Source organism: Meriones unguiculatus, chromosome 17 (genome assembly GCF_030254825.1).
Source record: "Meriones unguiculatus strain TT.TT164.6M chromosome 17, Bangor_MerUng_6.1, whole genome shotgun sequence".
NCBI classification, from domain to species: Eukaryota; Metazoa; Chordata; class Mammalia; order Rodentia; family Muridae; genus Meriones; species Meriones unguiculatus.
In genome coordinates, this window is record NC_083364.1 from 48,484,597 (window position 1) to 48,510,787 (window position 26,191).

Here is a 26,191-nt window from a genome sequence, read left to right on the forward strand (position 1 = left end):
GTGGTTACTTTTCTCCTCTGGTAGTGTGAAGAGTACCTACCAGTACCATGGATTCTCGTCATTAGGGGTGAAAAACTCTAGTTAGACACCAGCTTCACTTCTCTGTGTTCAATGAGATATTTAAATATTGTCTTCAGCAATAAGGCCACACCATGAGTTTGTGGTATAGCCTTGGCAATAGCCTGAATTGTTTGGACATTTTCATGGGACCCCCTTTGGCCAACTGCTCCATAAGATGCAACCCATGTCTGGCAATGGAAGTTTCACTTGATGTTGAAAATATCATCTTAATCTCATTTGAATGTGATTATGTGATGTCAACTCCTGCCAAACTAAATTTTAGAGGTTTGCCTTTGTTAAAAAAAAAAAAAAATTGAGGAGGGTAGGCCATTGAACATTTGTATAAATATAATGAAAATACCATTCCAATTTAAGATCTTCCTGTTAGGAAATCAAATATCCATTGGCTATAGAAGCTCCATTACTTCCTTGTTTCCTTTTTTTTTTTTTTTTCTCTTTCCCCTATAGCATTATGGATTGGTGACCATCAGTTCCTCACTGGACTATGTCCTATGCAGAAGACAAAATATGGAAGCCTGCACATCCTGAGTGTCACTATTCTAAATGTTCTATCTATCACCTAGATTTATACAGTTTTGCAGATGAGGAAACTAAAACACAAAGGGCAAAACTGCTACTATGGATTTCAAACTTGTGCTGGAATACAGCCAAGCTCCATTTAGTACTTTAACTCCTATACTGAATCAACACATCCTATGGGTCTCTTATGGGATGCATCCCCATGCTCCAGTTCCTCCCTTAACTGCTATGCTGCTTTGATAATTGAGGACTCTCTCACCTCATTATATTTTAACCCCCCAAAACTCTAATGGGCAGGGCCCTTGTCCTCTTCATTTTCCAATACTCTTCATGCCTAGCAAAGGGGGCCCCAAATGACCCCATTCTAGCTCAAGGTAACAGCCCACAGGATTCACATGGTCCCCTCTATTCAGGATAAGGAATAATCATGAATTAGTTTAACTGTATGTGTATCAGAGGTCCCCAAGAACACCCCAGGTGTGCAGACTTGCTAAAATGCACAGGACTCACCATACAGTTCTTTTACTACTGATTTATTAGAGTGGAAGGACCTAAAGCAGAGTGAGCAAAGGAAAAAGGCACATGGGGTGAAGCCCAGGGAAACTGGGAGACAGCTTCCAAGAATCCACACTGGAGTCACACAGGCTGAAATTGGGCCTCCAGCAAACAGCTCATATGATACTGTCCACAAGGAAACTTGTTAAGAGTCAGTGCTAAGGGGTTTTACAGGGGCCACTCAGAGCTGAGTCTTTGCTCCCCATGCTGGGACCAATATTCTGGGGACCTGGAAGAAAGCAGGGTTCAGCACAAACCAGTGTTTGCAGAGAATTGATATAAGCACAGTAAGGTGCTATGATCAGGCACAGTGGGAGTCCCTGAAATCAAAATTCCCAGCCAGCCAAAAAGCCAACTCATAAAATATGTTTCTTAGGAAGATTGGCCAAACAGCTGTAATACTTTCTTGCACAGACATTTTGTCACAACCTTTTCTTCTTCTGTCCTTTGAACCAGATTTATTGTATGCCGACTCTCTCTCATTTATGAGACAAATTAAGTCTCTGACACATACTCATTTTGAGTCATGCTGTCAACTTAATAACATAGACAGACATAACCCATGAAGACTAAAGTCTAGCCAAAATTAATAATTAAAAAACCCAAACAAACCACAACTTAACATAAAGGCTAATACATATTAATACTGCAGTAGTTATTAAAAACCAGGCCTTCTATAAGCATGTTATGTTTCTGACTTTACTGACTACCCCTCTGCCACCCTAACTAAAGTGGTAACCACCTATTTGCCTTAAGTCAGTCTGGTAAGTATTCCTCTCAAAGCACGGTTAATGCAGAAAGATCATTTTCCTCTTTAGTCTTAACAATCATTATTAAAGATACTACATCATTAGAAAATTCCATTTAGTTATAAGGCATGTTTTAAGAAAACAGGAGGAACTGAGATTACATAAAGAAAAACAGGAAAAGGAAAGTGTTTTCTCTCACACATAGAATATAGCTTTAAATACATATATACGGCATGGCTAGAGAAGGTAGGCTGTGCAAAGAAAGATCTACAGGGAACAAGAGAAGTGTGAAAGGGTAATAGTGGGGGAGGGAAACAGTATCTTACGTTTTCTCTCATTTAGAGGCATGGGGGAATGAAGAGAGAAAGTGTGTAGGGGGAAACAGAGAGCGAGACACACAGCAGAGTAGTGGGAAGTGTATGAGTGAGGTACAATGATATAATGATAGAAGTGTTAGATATTATAATATCCATTATTCTATATATAAACTTAAGAATTTTAAAAACTGGAAGACTCCCATAAAAATGATAATTCAAAATTTAGAAATATCTTTTACACCACTATAAAACTTAACCTTTCATAAAACTAAATGGTAATTTTAGTTTTAAATATAGTATGGTAGCCTCATTTTTTTCAACTTTATTATGCTTCAGACATTTTAAGAATCATTTCAAAAAACATCTTCCTCTGTTTTGTGAATTGAATTTTATAATCAGAATTTCAGAAACTTTCGTATATAATGGTACCAAACAAACACCAAAATATTCAAGCTTTATTGTGGTAGAAGGGAACAGAATTAAGTGGTGGCACAGCTACAGTATGCATAAGAAAGGTAAACATGTCTGTAATAAAAAAATAGGTGCTATTTTAATGGGAAAAAATATCAAAGAGGAAAGACAAAATTCTCCAAACAGCAGCTAATACTTCTGTCACAAATTGTGTATTTGTGCAAAGACATTATTAAATAAATACGTATTGGATATTGGATATTTACAAAATAAAAGAGGGAAGACCCTAAGGTATCTGGGTCTTTGATTTTTTACCATTCTTTCAATCTGCTAGACACATTAGCGTGTATACCAATCACAAATGTGATTCTAAGTAACAACAGTTGAGAGCTTGTCAATCAAATCATCAATAGTGCAAACAAGCAGATGAATATCTGCTTTCTCCTTCAACCTGTGATCACCATGTTTCCGCAGGATGACATCGACATCTGGGCTGACCAGTCGGTCAGCAACCTGCAGGGATGTGTGCCAAGGGACTAAGTCGTCCTTCATGCCGTGGATCAACCGTACAGGGCAGGCCACAGGAATGGGGCTATGTAACAAGCAATGGTGCTCCGCTTCTTTAATGAAATTGTATGGAATGTTGTAAAATCCTTCTTCGATGTATTTAGATGCCAAGGTCCAGTAGCCTTTCATTTCTATATCCTTTTGCACCTAGTGGGAAAAATAAAAGCACTCACATGAACAACCCCTGTAGCAGACTTGAATCCGAGAAAGGCAGTCCTCAAGTAAGACAGAGGCAACACAAGAATAACAATGATCACCAAAAACTGGGCTGGGTGGGGCACACGCCTTTAATCCCAGAACTCCTGAGGTAGAGGTAGGTGGCCTTGCCAGTTTGACACCAGCCAGTTCAAGTTCCAGGCCAGCCAGAGCTACATTAAAAAAAAAAAATAATAATAATAATAATAATAATACACACACACACACTTACTACATGCAAGTTACGTTATACATATTATTTCATGTAATCCTGGTAATAATTCTAGAATTATTCTTCTTTACAAAGGAGAGTACTCAGGCTTATAGTTGCATATCATATTCAAAGACCAAACACAGAAATTGTTTTATCAAATTTTTTATCAAATTGTTCTATCAAAGCAAACTGATCTAGCTATCATACAAGTTCTTACATCAAGTTCTATTTTACCCCAACTGAAAGGCAAGACAGAAGGGAAAAGTAAAGCAATTTCTGTGAATCGGTCTTGAGACACTGATGTTTATATAAAACAAATCTTAGAATCATTTTTTTGAAATTTCAAAATAATCACACATAGACATACATGTAGGTAGAAAGACAGGGTTTCTCTGTGTAGCCCTGACCTGGAACTCACTCTGTAGACCAGGCTGTCCTTGAACTCAGAGATGCACCTGCCTCTGCCTCCCAAGTGCTGGGATTAAAGGCATGCACCACCACCGCCTTCGGAAAGAAAGGTTTTTTTATTTTGTTTGTTTTATTTTTTTTAAGTGCACAGCTTTTATCTTTCAGCATTCTAGTGATAAGAATTTATTGGTATGGGTAACAAAGCCTTAGAAATGCTTCCTGAAAACTAAACAATAATGTCAGTTCTAAATTCAGATGAAATGAAACATTAACACATCTTTTGAGGATTTGTTTTTTTACTGTAACATATGCCTTCAATATTTTTTCTAATTAAAAATTGGAATTTACTGGCTGGAGGGGTGACTCGTCAGTTAAAAGTGCTTCCACCTCTAGCACAGAGCCTAGCTGTTTCTCACAACCCACACAGACACCTCACGGTTTCTTTCAACTCCAGCTCCACCTTAGGGCTAGTGGTTAATGGGAGGTAGTGCTCCCACGGTCCTGTGCTTCCCTCTGGTGCTGTTTAGACCCATATCTCCTTGACACATTGTCACTTGGGAAGAAGGACTTTCAATTGAGAAAATGCCTCCCTAATACTGGCCTACAGGCAAGTTTGTGGGGCTCTGTCTTGATTCATGACTGATGTGAGAGGGTACAGCCCCCTGTGGGTGGTACCATACCTAGGCAGGTAGTCCTGAATTGTATAAGAAAGCAGCACAAGGAAACCAAGAGCAAGCCAGCAAGCAGCATTTCTCCATGGCTTTTGCTTCAGCTCCTGCCTCCAGGTTCCTGCTTTGAATTCCTGGAGTTCTCCCTCAGTGATGCACTGTGACCTGAGAGCTGTAAGATGAAATAAACCCTCCGTTCCCTAAATTGCTTTTGGTTAGAGTTTTATTACAGGAGTACAAACCCTACCTAAGATACCTTGTATTTGATTTTTAATATCCACCTAGTCCACATGCTTAGCAATCTAGTTACACACATGCAAAAGAAAGATTTGCACAGACCTTGTCATTTATAAGACAAACAACAAAAAACATGTTTAAGGAACTCCTTTTCAAGCAGCAATAGCCCTGAGAAAATTTCCTATTATGAAAAGCATTGTATTAGTGAGTCAAGAGGATGAAGCAAGGGTCAAAGTTTCAAGTTCACAAAGAAACAGTAGAAACAACATACATACAGGGGAGCTATTATTGAGAAAAAAGAGTGAAACAAATTTAGACATGAGCACAGGGAACTATGGACATGAGTGCAAGGAAGACCAACTTTGTAGTTTAGTTCTGACAGCAAATATGAGCAGGATGTTCCTGAGGTAAATTTATGTGCTCAGTGTGCACAACCTCAGGTGATACTCCTCAGAAACACTGTCCACTGTTGATTTGCTTTTCAAAAAAAAAAACCATGTGAGTGTCACTTATTTGAAGGTGTGTGCACGAGTAAACACACACATGAAGGTGGAAGGAGGAGGGCAGGGATTTTTCACTTAGTCTCACCCCTGAAGTTGATGCTGTTTCCTCAGCTAGACTAGAAGCCAGTGAGCCTTGGCGATCCTCCTGCTTCCTCCCCTTTGAAGCTGGGCCTGGAGGTGTTTGCGGGAACACCTGGGCTTGTTACATAGGAGCTGGGGTCTTAATTCCAGTCTTCATGATGGCAAAGAAGATGATCTTAACTGTTGAGTTGTCTCTCCACCCCTATGTTGTTTTCTCTAAGTATTCTAAACATGTATATTTATTTATGTGTGTGCATGCCACAGCATATGTGTAGAGGTGATGGAGTTGGCTCCCTTACCCCATCATACGGGTTATGGGGATTAAACTCAGGCTATCAGGATTGACAGCAAGAATCTTTATTTATAGCTCAGTCATTTTGCCTGCCTCCACCCCGTATTTTTAAGTAGATCTCTCATTAGCCTGGGATTTACCCAGTAGACTATGGTGGCTAGCCAGGAAGATCTAGTAGTACTGGGATTACAAGGTACACCACTATACCTAGCATTATTTTTTTTAATTATTATTACTTTCATGTTTTGGGGGAAAAGTGAGGATGCATGTGTGTGCCACAGTGCTTGTGTGGAAGTGAGAGGACTGCCTTTATGAGTTGGTTTTCTTTCTACCATGGCAGTCTCAGGGACAAAACTCAGGTTGTCAGGCCTGGTGGCAAGTGTTTTTAACTGTTGTACTATTTCCCCAGCCTATCAGCTTTAAAAAACAAAACAGCATGGGTCTGAGGTTAACCCAGATTATCATGCTTATATGACAAGCATTTAACCACTGTGCTAGCTCGTCAGCTCCAACAATGCTATTTCTTAAGAAACTGAGAACTAAGGACAAACTAGAATGCTCCATGGCATAGATCTTAAAGAACCTGAGGCAGGAACCGGACACAATCTACTCTTCAAAGTTACATATTTATTTTTATTGTTTAAGCCCTTCCCTTGCCCCTTTCTCCAAAACTGGTTCTCAAACTCTATTGTGGGGAGGAGCCTGTTGAGCATATCTGCCATTTCTGATTCAGGATGAAATTCCAGGTTCATCAATAAGTCTGGAGCCCATTTTGAAACAACATTTTCTCTTTATAATTTCTATGTCTCAGGCCTACTAGGAACTTAGTTCCACCCGAGAGGAAAATTCAAGTGAATGCAATGAAATAACACGAATGCACAAAAATACAGACATTACTCATTCCACTGTCCTTGCAGATAACTATACTGTCTGTATAGTTTTGGATAGTTTTACATGAACTTGACACAGTCTAAAGTCATGTGAAAGAAGGGAACCTCAATTAAGAAAATGCTTCCATATGATGGGGCTGTATTCAAAGTCTGTAAGGCATTTTCTTAACTAGTGATTGATGGAGGAGCTCCCAGACCCTTATGGGTGGTGCCGTCCTTGGACTCTCGGTCCTGTCTTCTGTAAGAAAACAAGCTGAGCAAGCCAAGAGGAGCAAGCCAGTAAGCAATACCCTTTCCTAGCCTCTGCATCAACTCCATTCTCCAGGTTCCTTCAATGATGATCTATGATGCAGAAGTGTAAGCGTAACCCTTTCCCCCACCAACTTGCTTTTGGTCATAGTGTTTCATCACAGTAATGGAAACCCCAACTAGGACACTGCCTGAACACATAGCCAATCAAGAGCTTAAAAAAAAAAAGTCATCTTACCAGTTATTTCAGAAACTTCATGTTTACTATGAATTGCTAACATTAATGAAAAGCACTGACTGCTTTTCTTCTGCTGTAAGACAAAAGTTAGTAGAAAAGAATACTAACCAAGCAACTGAGCCAGAAAAAAAATAAGTTCTACCTCTTATGTGCTAACTCTAACTGATAACGGTTACCTACAGAATATCAAGTCTATATACTGTCTAAAAGAAGTAGTTTCTTACCTATTTAGTCCAGTCTTGTATGACATAACAACAGGTACTATTGACACATCACCAACAGAGTAAAACAGACTGTGATATGGAATCCCATGAGGTAAATGAAATAAAGAAAATATAGCTAAAACAGACTTTGTTGACATGGTTCTTGTATTTGGCAGAGAGAGGCACGAGAAAAGGAAACCTTAAGAGACCAAGAAAAAAGGAAAGTGAAGATAAAAGATGGGTCAGTGTAATAAGGTAGAAGCAGTCAAAGAATAAGTACAGAGAGAGAGAAGGCAGAGGAAAGTTAGGAAGTACACCCTGGCGCTGCCAAATGGCTCATGACTTACCTCCACAGGAAGTGAACGAAACGGTGTCACCAGGCCATCTACAGCAGTAGCTATACCAATAAGAGCTACGACCTTTTCTGGCCGTGCAATTGCAGCATGTAGCATGAGCCACCCACCGAGGCTCGATCCGACCAGTATCTAAAAACAAACACGTATGGCTTCAAAGAGGACTCTCAGACTAGCCTGTTAGGGGATAGTTTAATAGAAATGAATAGACGCTGTATTTTTATATTAATGTAGATTCTAGACTACTAGACTTTTAATATGTAACACAAAATAAAATTCAATTATAATTAACTTATTTTTGTTTTGTTTTTTGAGACAGGTTTCTACTGTATAGTCTTGGATGTCCTGGAACCTGCTTTATAGACCAGCCTGGTCTCTAACTCAGAGAGGCAGAGCTCTGCCTCTACCTCCCAATATTATTAACTTTTGCAATGCAATTATGTTTGGCATCTAGAACTATAAAAACAAACTTTTTTTTTCAATAAAAGTGCTTACTGCTTATTAGAAAGTAAAATTGGACAATTTTAAATCAAAATTATTTACCAAGATCAAAATTACCAAAACTGATAAAATATTATCAATTGTCATACCTAAAGAAACAAATAAATATTGCTTGGGGCAAAAATCATTCTACTTAACAAAGACAATTACCTGTGGTCCTTCAGCTATGTCATCAATAATAGAAAGTACATCCTTTCTCCATTTCCCCACTGTGCATTCAGCTAAGTTACCATCTGAACTTCCAACTCCTGAGTAGTCAAACCTGGAAAACGGAAAAATATATATTTATACCTAAAAGTCTGTATGAGGAAATATATCCATGCTTGCTTCTTTGATTTTAAAGCAAAGTAGGATATATTTCATTACTACAACTAAACTACAGTAAAACATCAGTCAACACCTATTTTCTGCAATCCTACTGGCTTACCTTCCAAGTAGCTATCATGTCAATCACTTTCTTGCACGCTTCATTGCTACTAGCATGTCCAAGTTATTATCTCAACCAGCCCAATGCGGTCATCTTCTAAGTTTCTTCTCACTTAGCCTATCCCAGAGCAGTCAGAGTGATCCTCTTAAATGAAATACATCATGCATGCTAATGTATAGTTAATAAAACTCAAAGCACTCACTATACTTCCCTGACCTCATTTCTTAGTGATCTCTTTTTCTCTCAACTGTGTTTTCACTTTCACTCTTTAAAGTGAAATTAAAGGTATGCACCATCCCCATTCCTGCAGGCATCATGAATGTTCACCTCCACTTGGCATATTTCTGTCTCCAGATATCCAGTAGGTATCCCTCACCTCATTCAGTTCTTTAGTTCAAACACTGTACTTTGTGAAAAGCTGTCTCTGGCCATTCCAATGCTAAAGCTGTGCTTCATTCACAGCTCTGTACTTCGTCACTGCTTTTCTTCCTAGCACCTACTACCACTTAGGGCTAGAATACAATTCATCATGAACTCCTCCTTCTAAATTTCCCTACGGATCCACACTCAAAATCTGTCTAATCTCTGAATTTTACCTTTCCTTCAAGGTCCCAATTAAATAAATTATGAAGTATTCTATCATGTCAATAGATTACCCCCATTTGTTCGGCACTACTCCCAATTCCTGGCCAAACCCTTTATAACTGGGAGCTTTTGTATGCTATTCCACTGCCTAGAAAGTCTTCCTTCCTCACCAAACTTCGAGTCATTACTTAAGTCACATCACTTTATTTGGTGAACTTTCCTCATTCGGTACCTGTGCTGAAGAGACAGAGAAAGGTGGATCAGGGGCTCCCTGGACAATTTAGTCTTCCTGACAAGCTTCAAACCAGTGAGAGAAACCCCATCTCTGAATATAAGGTGGAGGACTCATGAAAAATAACAACCAAGGTTGTCTCCTTGCTTCTACATATATGCAAGCACGGTCATGTTCACTCATGATCATATATACACACAGTGAACTTGGAAGGCTGCTACACTCACCACTATTACAATGTTATACAAAAAGAACTTAAAGAAAGTGTAGTGAAAAACTATTGTGTATAAATGCATATTTATATAGCATCAAATATGCAGAAAACTACAATATGCCTGGAATTGACAATAGTTCTCACAGTCTCAAATGATATTCAAGAACGGGTAAAACGGTGTCTGCTATTTTTATGTGAGTCGTGGTGTGTGTGTGAATGTGTTTCAATGGGTGAGGGATGCACATATGTATATTGTACACAGGCACATGTGCAGACATGTCTGTAGGGGCCAGAGGCTGACATCAAGTATCTTCCTTGATTCCTCTCTACCTTATATGCTGAGGTGGGGCCTCCAAGTGAGCCCAAGACTCTCTCATTGTTGCAGCTAGTCTGGCTAGTCAGCTTACTTAGGAAAGAGATTTCTCTGCCTCCCAAATGCTGGGGTTACAGGTGGGCAGCCACAGCTAGCCAACTTTTACATGAGTTGGGTTAGAAATCTGAACCTCAATTTTCACCCCTGTACAGAAAGTGCTTTTTTCACTGAGCCATCTCCCTAGCCTTAGAATGCTGATTTCTTTACTGAAATTATTTTATAGACAAGAAGCAATGGCAGCAATATTTCTGATTATTATGAAGTCTTCTCAGTGGTCTCTCTCCACTGAAAGCATTGCCCTTCTACCCAAATCTTTATTTTTTTTCCAGAGTTCCTTTGTAAAGTCTTGTCCATCTATTTCCCCCCTCAGTGTGTCTCACCTTATGTAATTTCTTCTCTTTTGAATCACATTCTGATGAGTACTTTTTGCATAATAACCTGCATGTATTTTTATCCCTTGCTTTAGGGTAAGTACAATGTCTTACAACTCTTAATATATTATTCAGTTCCAGTCTTCAAAGCAAGTTAACTCAAGAAATTTTAAAATAGTTCTGAGAATAAAAATGATTATGCTAGTCTGATGAAAAGAATTAGACTATATCCATCTTTATGATATAACTTCTGCAAATATATAAAACAAATAATGCCTAAAGGTTTTATAGGTAGCTGCATTTTCTAGAATTACTGAGTGACTATTAGGGAAAGTACTACTCTTAACACTTAGATGAAAAGATTTTCAGGCTGTTAGTGCTAGAAAAGAACTCAGAAATTATCTTTAGTCCAGCCTTCTTTTATTGTTTGACAAACTTATGCCTACTGTGTATTACTGACTTGTTTCATTAGTTACTTAAAGAATGCTTCCTCCAAAAACGATTTCAATTTTATGCCAATGCTTTCCCCATTAAACTATATTCCCTTCCTAAAATTAAAATATAAAAAAATTCATTGATAAACCTAACAATTTTTGTTACATGAATACATTTTTATTAAAATATCTGAACGAGAAAGAATATAAAAAATTAATATTTAAGTAACCACTTCCCATCTTTGTTTATGCTCACACACATTCAGATTATATTAAGTAAAGGAGAAAGAAAACAGAAATGTAAATTATACAATATCAATCTTACAATATTATATTACTTTCTAAAAACATTTTTTGTGGGTTGGGCTAGGGATTGAATCCAGGATTTTGTGATAAACACATACTCTACTCCTGAGCTATAGTATATACTGTTAGCCTTAAATATCTAGTTTAGAAAGTAACACACAGTGATTAATGAAGTCCTATGTCTTCGGGGGAAAAAACCCATACTCACAAGAGACTGCAAGAAAGCCAATGAGTATATTTCTTTTTGCCACACAGATTACTTTATCTAAAGAACTAAGTTACTAGCTCCCTTTTGACACTCTCTCCTGCCAATTCAGTCAACATGGCACCAAGACCTTAAAGACCTGAATCACAAGAGTAAAATCTGTACACTACTAAAATAAATTCATCTAGTAACATGCTGGAATTTACTTCAGTCTGCTCTACTGCAATGCTAAATGGTAATATATTCTCTGAAATGTATTTTTCCTACCTTATAAAGGCGTGACCTAGAGATTTGCAAAACTCCTCAACTGCCAGTGCCTTTTTACCATTCATATTAGAACGATAGCCAGGGATGAAGATAACTCCTGGGCTTTTGCCTTTTAGCCTCTTATAAGCCAGGCTTGGAAGGTCTGGCCGTTTAAGGAAAGAGAGTGATACCTTTTGTCTGCAAGCTAAACAAAGTAAACAAAGCATGAATTATAGTTTGAAAATTATTTTTGGAAAAATCACACATATTTTCAAACTTAAACTTTAGTTCATTGCATTTGATAGGAAAAATCAATATAGGCTTCAAGCATGAAATTTTTAATTTTAAAGTTCCATCAAAAATTTTACCTTCTTGGCGCAAGGCCCAATCATACTCTTCCAAAATAAATGAGGTAGAAATTTCAGTGAAACAAACGACAGATTCATCAAAAACTATCTTCATGTTGGCACCACATGATTATCCTAAACAGCAGCAATTAACATTTAACTTTAAATACACCACTTGTAGCCTTTCTGTTTTTACAATGTTTCAGAAATTCCCTGTTTTCTACTTTTGAACAGATGGGCAGGTGGTGTGGGGAGAAGAGCATGTGTTTTTATTTTTTGTTGTTGTTTATTTCCCCTGCCTTTAGATAACTATTTTAAAGGGGAACTGGTAAGGTGAAAGGCACATTCAATCCCAGGATTTAGGAAGCAGAGGTAAAATAGTCAAGAGTTGTGAAATATGGAGGAAAGAATGGTGTCAGAAGTGCTGAGCTCTTTTTGACCAGATTAGCACAGAGCAATCCTCCCTAGAAATATCAAGAAACTGGTAGCAAACCACCATTATTTCTTACCAAGTCAGATTTCAAAAGGCTGTTCCTTTAACAATAAGCCTGGCTCAAGTATCTTCCTTGGAAAACTACTTCTCATATACCTCTGTAACTGATGTGTTTACTTATGTTGGCTGGCTTCACACAGACAGGTCTTATGGTTATTTAAATATGGCAGGACAAATGATGAATCTTACAGGACTATCCTCCACTTCACTGTTTACCTCTCACCCCCCCATCTCCCCCATATAAAATCAACACTGGATCTTTAAAAAATCAGAGCCAGAGCCAGGAGGTAGTGGTAATCTCATCACTCAGGGAGGTAGAAGCAGGCAGAGTTCAAGGCCAGGGTGGCCTACAAAGCCAATCCAGGACAGCCAAGGCTACACAGAGAAACCCTGTCTTGAAGGGAGAAAAAAATCACTTTCTTCCTTTCAAAAAAGGCTTGAATCCTCCCAAATAGTAATTTTCTGGACCAGTAAATCCTCTATTTTATTTTTTAAAAATTTTACTTAGTGTATGTATGCACAGGCTATGCATGTATGTGGAACTCAGAATATGGTTCTCTCCTTCCACCTTGTGAATCCAAGAATGCTGGTGAGTGCCTTTACTTGCTGAGCCATCCCTGCTAGCCCTCATTCAAAAAAAGAAAAGAAGAAGGAGTAGGAGAAGGAGGATGAAGAGCAGTCTTCCTCTACCTTCCTTCATGCTGCTAGTGACAGTTTCTGGGTCTCTTCCATATGTACTGATAACATTTTTTTTTTCCATTTTGAATTTGTCCAGTTTAGTTTTTGGAAAAAATAAGTAGAGTCTAGTGTGATAGTGTACCCCAATAACCACAAAACACAAGAGGCACAGGCAGGAGGAGACCATCACAAGTTCCTGGTCAGTGTGTTCTATACAACAAATTGTAAGAGAGACAGAGCTTGTGTAGTGAAAATCTTTCTCACAAACACCAGCAAACTACACACACTCTCCAAACACACACAAAGAACAGGAAGCTTTAAAGCCATCCCTTATTTGTGTCAACAAGATTCAAAGTTTCAGTGCATGAAAAATATGGCAAATTTAAAACTTGGTGAAAAACGGGGGCGACTGGGGATCAGTTTACATTGGTCAAAAGACTGTATCGGCATCAAAGTTTATTTCCCATTTCCTTAATTAAACACTCAAATACTCCTTTTATCCCCTTTCAGGCATTATCTCTCAACAAATGAGTTTCATCCAAAGCAGTTAACTTGATTTTATGTTTGTGAGCTACAAACAACACACTCAGCATTCAATCTATAAATCATCTTTATATAATAAGGATTAGCTGAAAGCGTGATGCATACATAGTTAATAAATACTGTTAAAGAAAAAGTATTTTACTCTTGTTAACGACTTGACATTCTATACTTTGCTGGGACAATATAATACTTTTTTTTAGTGTGCAGTTAAGTATAAACTGATTACATACTTACAAAATTAACCATGTTAATTTATATAATGACATTAGTAGTCTAAGCACTATGCAGTTAGCTATCTAACATCTGTATGGCGAAAAGCACACCAAGGACCTCATACGGAGTATTATTAATCCAAATTCTAGTTTCCACTGTAGAGTAATTATAGCTCTTTCAAAGAGAAATATCAGATATTAGGTCCAAAGATGGCATCTAGATGTACAAACATGCCTTGATACTGCATGCGTCCTTAAGTGAACGATAGGCAAGGCTACGCATTTAACAAAGTATGTAAAACCCTAGAAGCAGCTAAGAGCCAAACCCATTAAATGCGCATCTTAATTTTCCTCCTTTGGTCTTGACATTTGGTTCCGTGAACGCAGGGGCACCGTAAGTCGCACCCCAGGGCTTCAGCCGAAAGCAATCTCTCCCAGCTTAGCCAACAAGCGTTCAAGAGAAAGCCAAAGAGCAGTTTTGAATGAAGCGCCAAGCCGGCCCTCGGCGGGGCGGGCGCCGGACGATCTTCGGGTGTTCGAAAGAGCCCGAGTTCCCCGCTTTCCGCACACCAACCTGGGAGCCACCACGTCCGCGGGGACTTCAGAGTTAGGGATGCGCTCAGGCCTCGGTGCCGGCCGAAGGACACAGCCGCCCAGCTCCACCTCGGACAAGGTACCCAGGCCGCCATCTTCCCAGCTGCCCCTGCGCCAGCTACAGACCTGCGCGGGTCACGGGTCCCTAGGTCACGCACGCGTAGTCCGCAGGAAGGTTACTAAACTGCGTCACGTGGGGTTGCCGGCTCCTCGCGGAGGCGCATGCGCAGGGCGGTGCTGGCGTGCAGGTCTCGCTACTGGGTTTGTCCAGTGTCCTCAAAGGGCGTTTGGCTTGTGACATTGGGGCGGCCTTGGCCGGCTTTCTCCTCGGTAAGCTGCAGAACTCTTGGCGAGGAGCCACGGTTAAATTGAACCTCGTTCATAGATGGGAAACCATTGATGGGAGGACCCAAGTCCTGTGACAAAAATTGCTAGGCTTCTTGCATTACCATTATCCCTGGCTCCATTTCAGCCTATGGGGGAAAGGCTTCTAAGAGGCGACCTTAATCTTAAATTCACATCACTGGAGTCCCATCAGACGTTCTTTCCTCTCTCCCAAACACCAGACTGCTAAAAATTCAAATGAGCAGCCACGAGCAAAGATAGGTGGTGGCAATCTTTTTCTCAGGCAATCTGGCCACTGGCCACGTTTATTACAATAAACAAAAATTTCAGTACTCTTTGAACTACTATCTGCCTTTGACTATCCTAAAAAAAACCAAAACCAAAACTGAAGGGACTGGTATCTGACGCACCAAGACCAAGTTCTCAGCATAGAGGAGATTTATTTCCCCAGAAAAACAAAGGGTAGGGAGTAAAAGATAAAGACAGCAGCTAAGGGATTAGGAAGAAGAGGAAAGGAACAAGAGAGAAGGGAAGAAGTATTTGTCCTGGAGGAGAAAGACCTGGCCCATAGGAAAACGGCGGTTTGTAAAGCTAAAAGGGGAAACCCCATGTTAGGATGAGGGGTTTAATTTTGATTGGGCAAGTTAATTAGGGTAGCCACAAGGGGGATTTTGATTGCAGGACTTCAATACTTTGATAGCTGGACCCTGGTAGTCAGCCTCTGGAGGAGGAAGTGGCCAAATATGGGAATAGACCTTGGTGGCTAGTTTTGGGAATGGAATCTAACAGTTTTTAGCAAGGCAGAGGGAATCGGGGAGAAGGGCATGTTTGCCATGCTCCCCCTGGCTAGAGTTCCTTCAAACACTAATTCATAAGGTTGTGTATTAACTACAACAGCACCATTTTTTTTTTTTTTTTTTTTTTTTAGATAAAACCAAGGCAGTGTGGGGGCGTAATCAATACCAATAGAAAAACACCCAGCCCACGGAGGGTAGTACCATCCTTTGGTAGGGAGCCTGGGCTGTATGAGAAAGGTAGTTGAATGTGAGCCTGGAAGCAAGTTAGTAAGCAATATTCCTTGGTGGTCTCTGCTTCAAGCCTCTGCTGTGAATTCCTGCCTTGGTTTTCCTCAGTGATGAATGGTAACTAGTAAGACAAACTCTTTTCTCTCTCAAGTTACCTTTGTTCATGCCACTTGTCACAATGACAGAAGCTAATTTGGACACTTTCCTTTTTAAAGGTTTGGGAGCAGCCACTGGTGCCAAAGGGTAGGCACAGTGAGACAGGCTTGTCTTTGGAGTCTTGAGAAGATGTTCTGTTAGAACATACTGGAGAAGCTTGATGGAGAAACACAAAATAGAACCTTTTCTTGAGAGCTACAGCGTCTCATACAGGAGCCATATACAGTGACTGAAGACGATTGAACAGGTCAACTTGCTTCTAGCACTAGTCTTTTTTTTTTTTTTTTGTCATTTTGATTTTGTGTCACTTCTCTAAGCCCCATTCCTAAAGTAACTAATTAAAGTCCTCTTCTCCTGAAAATAAAACATTATGGAACAAATCGTAGCCGTATGCCCTCTTTTTAGGCTTACAAGAACTCCTAGTGACAGCATAGAAACATCATCAAGAGAACTCATTACTGCATGAAGTAGCCAGGTGTCTACCTGGATATGCTGAAATGAAACTCCTCACAAATGCCATAAAATCTGAATGGAAATCCTTCTCCTTCTACCTGCTAGCTTGATGTCAATAAAACTCTTTTCCTGTTATATCTCTCAAGTCATGGGTATGATCCATGGCAGAAGTGGAGTTTTCACAGTCCCATAGAAACAGCCACTTGATTTCAGGATGCACTACTGACACCATTTCTCATGCAAACTGGCAAATGTGACACCATTTTGCCAGTTCTCCACCAAGATGGATATAATCATCCAGAAGAAAGCCTTCCACTAAGTAAAGTCTCAGAGCTTTCCTTCACATTTGCATTATCCCCTCTTCCCTTTTAGGCAGGGTATCCCTTGCAGACCTTTTGCTGGTAACAGGAATGAAGTCAGGGACACTTCCAATTATTTACTTTATGAATTTCTAATCATAATGTCAGCAAATATCAATACCAGTAACTATTGCCGATTTATTCAGCTTCTGTTATGTTACAGATAGGTGATTGCTGAGAGAGAGACAGAGAGAGAGAGAGAGAGAGAGAGAGGAGGTTCAAATGTGAAATCAAGTCAACACTTTAATCCAAACTCCATACATTTAACACACAGATAACTAAAAGGTTTATGGCATGCAAATTGATTAGAACACCCTTATAATCCTGTGAGGAAAGTACAGTACAGATGAAAGTACAGTACAGACAAATCTTTACAACAACCAACCAAATTTTAGCAATTGCATGTTAATGTTTTAGATCACTAGAGTTGAAGGGGGACGGCTGCAAAAATCACAGACAAAAAAAAAAAATACCTCCTACAGTCATGATCTTTGTCCCTCATTATTCAAGTAAAACCTTGCATCATCCAGTTGCAAAATCGTATTATCGGTAACATGTATGCAGGTATAAAAGTACACTGTAAGCTTTAAAAAAAAAAAAAACTGTACCCAGTCAGGCCTGACAAAATTTTATGGAAACATTGCTAGTCACTTCACTTGTATGAGTAAGTAACGTCATTATTTTCTATTTCTATCCATTTGGCATGTGTTCGGAAAGAGTTCGTTCATACTTACACATAAAATACAAAAACTAAAATAAATGGCACTTGAAAAATGATTATAAAAGAGACTTTCCCGAAGTCATCTCACTCAACAACAATGACAAAAACCTCTAAAAACAAAGGCTACTTGTAAAGATACATGTAAGAAGGTATAGCATAGAGAGCATTATGTTGAAGTTTGGTTGTCTTCTGAGAAAAAGGTATTTTAATTATTCTGTTTTTCAGTGAAACGGATGGTTTCAGAACTTTGGCATGTGAGAGTGTAGTTAACAGGTTTGCCCCGTAAGCAAGAGGAATCTGATAGTCTAAAGGAAATTAATTGGCTACTGGTTGCTTTTATTCTCAGTACCAGGAATGGACAGATCTTCAATAGAAAAAGATCCTCCCACTAAATACTCTCCTTAATTAAAACTGCCTGATGTTGTCTGATACAGCCTTTTCTTAAAACAAGGAGCTTTTAATTTTTGACTCTTTTAAAAAAGTGGTTACTGTATTTGCACAGTAGCTTGTGTGTGTGGCGGGGGAGGTACTATAGAAATAGCATCAAATCAAAATTCCACTTTAAAGAGTATTTAGAGAGTAACACTGATGTTAAACAAGAGTCAAGCCAAGTCTTTGGTTTTGGTGCAGTATTTAAAAATTAAGGCAAAATGTCTAAAACCTACTGCCTTCTAAGTCATTATTTGCCTATTTTTATAAAATGCTGCTACCTACAAAGAAGGCAGTTGACTAACAATGGCAATGATCTGGGTGCTAAAATAATCTCATATTTCTAAATACAAATTTACAGACATCGTGTAAACCGTTCAGTTTATTTAACCAACATCAACGGATTAAGAAAAGGTTTATGAGAAATGTGCATCTACGTGACGCTTTTTATCAAAATAGTGTTTTGTTTTTGCTTTTGTCATGGGAGCTCCAGTTCCTTCACTCTAAGCCCTGCTTTCTTTTTTATGAAAGGCTCCCCAGTATAAAAAGAGTTCTGAGTGCACGCAGCTAAAGGGTTGGATGGGTGTGTTAGGCCTTTCCATCTGAGACTGGATATGGCTTCATTCCTGTAGGAAACTATTGCAGTCTGGCCTTAAGTGGACCTCCACTGAAGTTCACTACAACAGGAAGTGAGTATATCCTTCTGCTCCAGTCACTATAACATCCATCCAGATCCTCATGGCTTCCGGTGAGGGGGCCACCATGTAGTAGATTCTGTCATGTGTCTTGACACTAAAGGTGAGTAATGGATTAGGACTCTGGAATTCAAAACAAGGAAAGAATGTCAAAGGAACACTTTGAACGTTGAACATTAACACAGACATGTGAAGGTTCTTCTTCTGCTTTAAAAGTTTCCCTTGACAGAAATCTATAAAGGTATTACTTATGCTATGCTATAATGCTCCATGCTACCCTGTAAACCTCCTTTAAAATGGGCCATCTTCTGGGCCTTTCTATGCAAAAACTCATGCAGAACTCACTGATCCACTAACTAGTTGGTAAAGCGTGGGTCTCTCATTGATAGGAGACACGTAGTGAATAACAGTGGTTATTCTTGGCCTTTCAAGGGTCCTGATAAGTTATGATTTGCCTTTCTAACTATATAGTAAGTACTTTCTTCCCCAAATGCTTGAAGAGTAGCTGTTCAGTATCTCCTAAATTGTTATATCCAGAACCTTTCTTTATTTCACCATGAATTTACCCTAAAAAAACAATCATTTATATGATTTATTTTCAATTTGAACTTGCAGCACTGTTCGGAATGTATTTGTCCATCCTGCAAGAACACCACTTTTAAGTCACAATCTACTAATAACCTTTCCCCTAACTTAATTGCGTATCCAAATTGCAGAAGTTATCCGGGCATAGTTCCACATGCTCATAACAACAACTACCCAGGAGGCTAAGGCAGGAGCATTGCAAGTTCAAAGCTAGTCCGGGCAACAGAGTGAGACCCTTTCTCCATACTAGAACATGAAAGGAGGCTGAGGATAACATAGCTGCCTGGAATACAAAAGGCCCTAGGTGCCAAAAAAAAAAAAAAAAAAAGTTCAGAAACTTAGGAAATTGATACTTACCTTATTAGCATTCTTGAGGTGATCATAATACACTTCTTCAATGGCCTGAAAGTATATCACTCCTTTTAATTTAGCCTCATGCTTGTCTGCAAAGAGAAATGAGTGTTAACCACTTCATACCACCAATGAACAGAAAGACTGTAAGTTCATGATTAATTATCCTCATTAAAATACCTCTCTAGCATTTAAATTATCTCAGATACCCTGAAAAATGCAATAACCCAGGTGAGTCATCCAGGCTCAGGATAGCTTCAAACCCATGGTTCCACAGATGGCTCTGGTTAAACTCAATGGGTCACAAAACAAAAAGACACGAATTTAGTAGAGGACAAATCACCTAATGGATTGGAAGGACATAAGGTAGGTTACGTGCAGAATCGATCGGGATACACCTTATACTTGTTAAAGAACAAGACTAATGCTTTATTTATTTAATTTTGAGACAGGGTCTCTCTCTCCATAGCCATGGCTGTCCTATAACTCACTATTTAGACCCAGCTAGTCTCAAACTGACAGGCCTGCCTCTGCCTGCTGACCACTGAGACTAAAGAACAAAACAAAATAGCAACTGAAACAACAAACCAAGCAACCAACACCACTCGGTGGCCTATTAAGTCCTGGTTTTCTGAGGCTGTATGTGTGAGGAGCAGGGACGCAATGAGCAGGAGCTACTGGTAGGAACCTGGAAGAGGTAGCCCCTGTCAGAGGGCAGCTAGAAGAATGACGCAGCTAAAGGCACACAGACCCTCTCCTTCAGTCTCACTTCAAACCTTTATTGTGTGACATCTATTCACAGGCCACAACTGCTTTGGACCTGTGTTAGCCAAGATGTGGCTGGGTAGTGTCTGCTTGAACTTTAACAGTCTGACCGGGTGGCTAGCCACACAGTGGAATCAGTGTAGCTGCTGAAACAAGCGAGAGTATCCGCACACATTCACAAGAAAACCTATTACATCGCATGACATGAGCAGACTGAATAACTCTGGACTCAAACTGTGAGAAAGCAGTTAGGAGCATAACTCATTTTTAGCTTTGCGTAACAACTCAAGGCCATGAGGTGTTTTTTAGCCCTAGTATAGGAAGAAAATCGAATTGTGTGTGTGTTTTTCCGTCTATGTGTGTTGTTGTATGTATGTACAGGATAAGACATAAAACAATCCAATTTAGGCCAAAACATGTGGCAGGAAAGAGATTTACTTTTTTACGTAAATCTCATTGAATTTTTAAAATTTTTACTGAGTGGATGCCTCCCTTTCCTCACTAGCAGTATGGAGCTTATTTGTAAACACTGAACCCGAGACACAGACCTATAACTTTGGTTGCATTTAACTCAGTCTTTCCTAACTTAACTGACCAAGGGCCAGAGTTCTATGTGTTGATTTTTGCTCTAACTTGTATAATCTTGCTTTAACTAATATCATGCTCAGTGGAGTCCAACCACAGTCAGCTGAGAGAGAAGGCCAGTGTATCTCTCAAACATTTCTTGGAAAAGATCCTGAAGTTAACTCTGGGAACGCCTTGTTTGTTCACAATAGATGTAAGATAAAATCTGCAGATGAAGGTAAATGCCACTGAGTGTTCGCAACAGCCAGAGAACTGGGGGATGAAGTTTTGTGTTTAGCTCTTTCACCTGGGAGCATGTACTCCGAAAAACGTGAGCCATGCTGCTGTGCTGTGAGCTGGGGGATCAGCTCACAGCCAGTATGCGCGGGACGTACTTCAATTCACTCTCTCTTTCAGCACCATTCACCCATCAATTTACAGACCCATTTCTATGCCTGTTTTCTTTAGAAGCTCTCTCAAAAAGCCAAGTCCAGAGTCCAAACTCATGCATAACAGGGGAGCCTACTGCTCTTTAAAGCTTTTAGCATTCATGTTGGCATGTTCATATGCATAAGGCCATTTATCTCAATGATAAGCTTAAGGGGACGTGACTTTTGTTGGGTCGGTTAGCTTGAGCTACTATCATAGTGAGTGGTTGGGGACTGATCTATGCATATACTGGTGGGTATTTGGAAAAGAGATGGGGCAGGGCCAAGAGTACACGCCACTGATGACCGACAGCTGTGAGCAGGATCAAGCTGACAGCATCTACCCAAGACCATTCCATGGCTCAGTTACTTCCACTGTGAATGCAAAAGAGATGGAGGAATCTACTTCTTATCAGTTTAGGTATTAGCATTCTGAATATGGCAAAAAATAAAATAAACCTTGTATTTAAAATAAAGTTGGAACTCAGCCACTTAAAGTTTCAATTTAGCAATAGCTTTTGCATACATTAGAGGGAGGGAAGTTTGGAGAAGTTGGTAAAATTCCTGAACCACACAACTGATGGATGGACACAAAGCTAAAATTGGACTCACAGACCAGAGGACACTTGGACTATAGAAGATGCTTTCTCTTTGGAGTCCTTTAATCTTTTCTGTTGGACCCTCTGAGTAGGGCTGATCTATAAAGACTAGCACGCCTCACAGTCATGTTTACCAGTTGTGTGGATGCTAGATTGGGATTCTTATGAAGCAGGCACCTTTCCTATTGCATGGAAGGTTGGTACTGTGGACCCTCATTGGCTCCAGATAACAAAGAAGACCCATCTGAGGGCTGAGGCATTTGTTCTGCCAGCAGCTTTGGAGCTGACTGGAGCCCACCTGAATGGCCCCTCACTGACAGCTGTGGCTCTTCTTCTCCACCCCAGTCCTGGGACTCCCTGGGCAGTGTTTCCTCGTAGCCATTGGGTCTTGTTTCTCACCCTGTCTGCAATGCAAACTGACTCTGAGCATGCTGTGTAAGTGCAGCCACAGTCAGCTCAAAACCTGGAAGCTGGGGTGATACCACCCCTTCTTAGCAGCTGAAGAGACTCAGCCTAGACTAACAATACTTACAGTGGACATGTTTCACAGTCAATGCATGTGTAAATAGATGCTAACTCATTTTTTTATTTTTGTTGTTTGGAGATGGGGGTCTCTCAAGCTGTAGCTCAAACTGGCAGCAGACTCACCGTTCTTCTGTTTTCACCCTTTGAGTGACACAATTGCAGCTATGTAAAACTATGCTTCATCCAAGGGGCTTTTTAGTAAGTGTTCCCATTACACTTCATTTTCATAAGATTCAGTAGCGTGTGCTTCTCACAGCTAAGCATTTAAGAAGCCCAAAGTGCTTTCAATGCTTAATGAATGCTTTCCTATTCCTTAGTTTGCTGATGAGCTATACCCTGTATGCTTGAAACATCAGCCTGCCTTATAAACCATGGCTCAATGACTGATAACTAGCACTCCTTGGTTATGTGTAATTTAAATAGGACATATGGGGAAAAAACTCAACATATGAATGGAATATTTTTTTTTTCTGGCCTTGTAGTTTAAAGGGCAATGATTTAATGTAAAAGTGTATTTCCTGCCTCCCCCTGATGGGGGAGCAGCCTCACCAGGCCACAGAGGAGGAAATGCAGCCAGTTTTCTGATGAGACCTGATAGGCTACGGTCAGATGGAAGGGGAGGAGGACTACCCTTATCTGTGGACTTGGAGAGGGGCATAGAAGGAAATGAGGTAGGAAGGATGGGATTGGGAGGGGATGAGGGACAGGCCTACAGCTGGGATACAAAGTGAATAAACTGTAATTAATATGAAAATAAAAATTTAATTAAAAAATTGTATTCCCTTAATGTGTATTTGGGCCTTTAGTTTATTTCAGAGACAGAACAGATTAATTCACACTTTTAAAAGTTACATGATTTTTGTTTGTAAAACGTGAAATTTCTATCATAGTCAACTATATAAATGTGAATATAAAATAATGTATGCCTACCATGTTATCATTGAATTCGGGGGTGGGAGGTGTCAAAACAGAGTTTCTTTGTGTAGCCCCAGATGTCCTGTAACTCACTCTGTAGATCAGGCTGACCTTGAATTCACAGAGAGCCTAGTGCCTCTGTCTCCCAAGTGCTGGAATTAAAGGTATGCACCACCACTGCCCGGCTGCCATTATATATATATTAATCCATTTACTTTCTCTTTCTCTGTTTCTTTTCTTTTTTTTTTTTTCTTTTTTTTTGAGATAGGATCTCACCATGTTGCCTACGGTAGTCTCATACTGGTTGGTTCAAATGATCCTCCTGCCTCAGCCTCCCAAACTTTCTAGGTTCAAATACTGAATTTCAATTCCCTTTTATATTTAACAGACTTAAATATATCACTTCAACTTGTCTCATCACTCACCTGCATAATAAGAAAATGTTCGCTTATTCCGATCAAAAACAAACCAGCGTTTTTTCCACGTTTTAATTTTTCCACCCATTTTGATGAGGTATCCTCGGCAGGTCTTCTCTGTGATTGACACGTGAAAACAGGTGTCAATATTGTGGCCTGCAGTCTCCACATGACTCCGCAAGTCAAAGTCTTCCTTCCGGACAGGCAGATAGCGAGTCAGAGGACGAGCCTGGAAAAGTGCAAAACCCCATTTCATCTGTAGATAACTGCTCCCTTTCAGATTGCATTGTGTTAGATGAAGAAGGAAGTGTAGAGCCAAAGCCTTAAAGTGTCTAGGAATTTCCAAGAAACTATAACAAGTCTGGAGATGAAAGAACAGCTAGTTCTTTATGTAGAGTGCTACTTTAGAGAGGGGTGGCTAAAAGCAGGCCTGCTGATTCCACTCCTTCAGAAGGGTAGAAGAGGGAATTTAAGACCTCACAAAAAAGTCAGCCAGTAAACCATGCAGAGAGTGAGGCATGTGCCATCCAGCTGCTCCCTGAAAACCAGGCTTCAACCCAGGAAAGCATTCTTTTCTCCCATCACAACACAACAATGTCTCTGCTGTCTCTGCTAAGGTGACCTAAACACAGCCTGATTGGGCAGATGCTGTTTGGTAGGTACCAGCCCCCAAAGATACCCCCAGAGTTAAAATGTCAGCTCATCTATTTAAAGCAGAGACATGCTTTGAAAGGAGAAGCTAAAATAAACCAAGGGGTAGAATTAATATTTGACCTAACCTAGGAGTTGTATAGGAGCAGAGGCCCAAGGGATGTCTGTAGATGTTTTACTAATGATGAGGGCCAAGACTCACACCATCCCAGGAGCTAATTACCATGGATGCTGCTTCCAAAGGTGCAGTCTCTCTCTCTCTCTCTCTCTCTCTCTCTCTCTCTCTCTCTCTCTCTCCCCCTCTCTCTCTCAAATTCTGTTAAATAATTCCATGCTTTGGCCCTGGGGAAATGATCTAATCACGTAGTTGGAGGGAAAGCTTATAATCAAGATTAAAATAGAATTCTACCCTTTGGTTTGGCTTCAGATATTAAACAGGCACGGATGACCTTCACTGCCAGTCAGAGTTCAGCAGAGGACAGAGCATAAGCCAATAAAAGGATCCATTTCAGTTTTCAGTTTTCCTCGGTATTCTACCTTTACTGTAAGGCAGCCACTGCAGGCATATCAAAACCTGAACACACACAAAGCTCTAAAGACAGTGGTCATTTACATAGGACCAAGTGGTCAGCAACTAGAGAGGATGAGAGAAACGATGCCTTTTCCTTAGAGTCTACTAGATACATGACCAACTTTGATGAAGCTGGTGTGAGCTTTAAATGATATAGTACTTTTAAAGTCTTCATCCTTGCAGCTACAGTGAAAAAAAATAGGGATTTCAAATCTATGATAACCAAGAAAGAGTGAAAGCAAATAAATGCTTTTACTAAACTTGGTTCAGTTTGGTTATTGAAGGGACCTGCATTATAGATTGATGTAGAAAAGGGGTCTTAGGTGGATAGAAAAAGAAAACAAATATGACCACCACACCAAGAAACTAGAATGGTATAATTTAAATTTATCCTGTTTTGGAAAGTTTGCTTTTAGAGATTGCCTGATAGAATCTTTCCTCCCCTCATAAAATATTTTAGTTTTTCCTTCCCTTTAGTTTCCCTTCCCTTCCCTTCCCTTCCCTTCCCTTCCCTTCCCTTCCCTTCCCTTCCCTTCCCTTCCCTTTTCTTTTCCCTTCCCTTCCATTCCTTTTTCTTTTCCATCCCTTCCTTTCCCCTCCCCTCCCTTCTCTTTCCTTTTCTTCCCTTTCCTTTCCTTTTTCCTTCCATTCTCTTCCCTTTCCTTTCCTTTTCTTTCCCTTCTCTTTTCCTTCCTCTACCTTCTTTTTTCTTTTCTTCCCTTTCCCTCCCCATATACATATATATGATATAACACATATATATACACATATATAAGATAGATAGATAGATAGATAGATAGATAGATGACAGATATCTTGGAATCTATCTGTCATCTCTCTTTTTAAACATTTTTAATTCATTTTTTTTTACCTTTAATTATGTGTGTGCACACCTGCCTGTGTTCGAGTGTGTCTGTGCCTCTGTGTGCCAGTGTGTACATGCGTATGTGTGTGCTTGAGTGTGGTGCCAGGAGAGTCCAGAAAAAGGCATTAGGCCTGGTGGAGCTGCAGTTACAGGCACAGGCAGCTGTGAGTTGCCAGACATGAGTGCTGCTTGGGAGCAGAACTCCGGGACTCTGAAAGAGCAACAAGTGCTCTGAATTGCGGGCCATCCACCTCTCTGTCTCCCTGTGTGTGTGTTTAATGA

At 39.9% G+C, this 26,191-nt stretch overlaps 2 protein-coding genes across 9 annotated transcripts in view; both read right to left on the reverse strand.

Moving 5' to 3' along the window:
* Positions 1-2,641: 2,641 nt before the first annotated feature.
* Abhd10 (abhydrolase domain containing 10, depalmitoylase) lies at positions 2,642-14,691 on the reverse strand. Its single transcript, XM_021664068.2, has 5 exons — positions 14,472-14,691; positions 11,646-11,829; positions 8,382-8,493; positions 7,725-7,862; positions 2,642-3,346 (listed from the first exon to the last, which is right to left on the reverse strand). Exons 1-5 carry the CDS (start codon positions 14,584-14,586, stop codon positions 3,002-3,004), a joined length of 894 nt encoding a protein of 297 aa, XP_021519743.1. The 5' UTR covers positions 14,587-14,691; the 3' UTR covers positions 2,642-3,001.
* A 2,355-nt stretch (positions 14,692-17,046) lies between these two features.
* Phldb2 (pleckstrin homology like domain family B member 2) overlaps positions 17,047-26,191 on the reverse strand; it is a 207,470-nt gene continuing 198,325 nt past the window's right edge. For all 8 annotated transcript variants that reach the window (XM_060370491.1, XM_060370489.1, XM_060370494.1 and 5 more), the window contains 3 exons: positions 23,832-24,051; positions 19,617-19,702; positions 17,047-18,797 (listed from right to left, as the gene is read on the reverse strand). In XM_060370491.1, the coding sequence (XP_060226474.1) occupies positions 18,657-18,797; positions 19,617-19,702; positions 23,832-24,051 (447 nt within the window). In that variant the 3' untranslated portion in view covers positions 17,047-18,656. The remainder of the gene's footprint in view (positions 18,798-19,616; positions 19,703-23,831; positions 24,052-26,191) is intronic.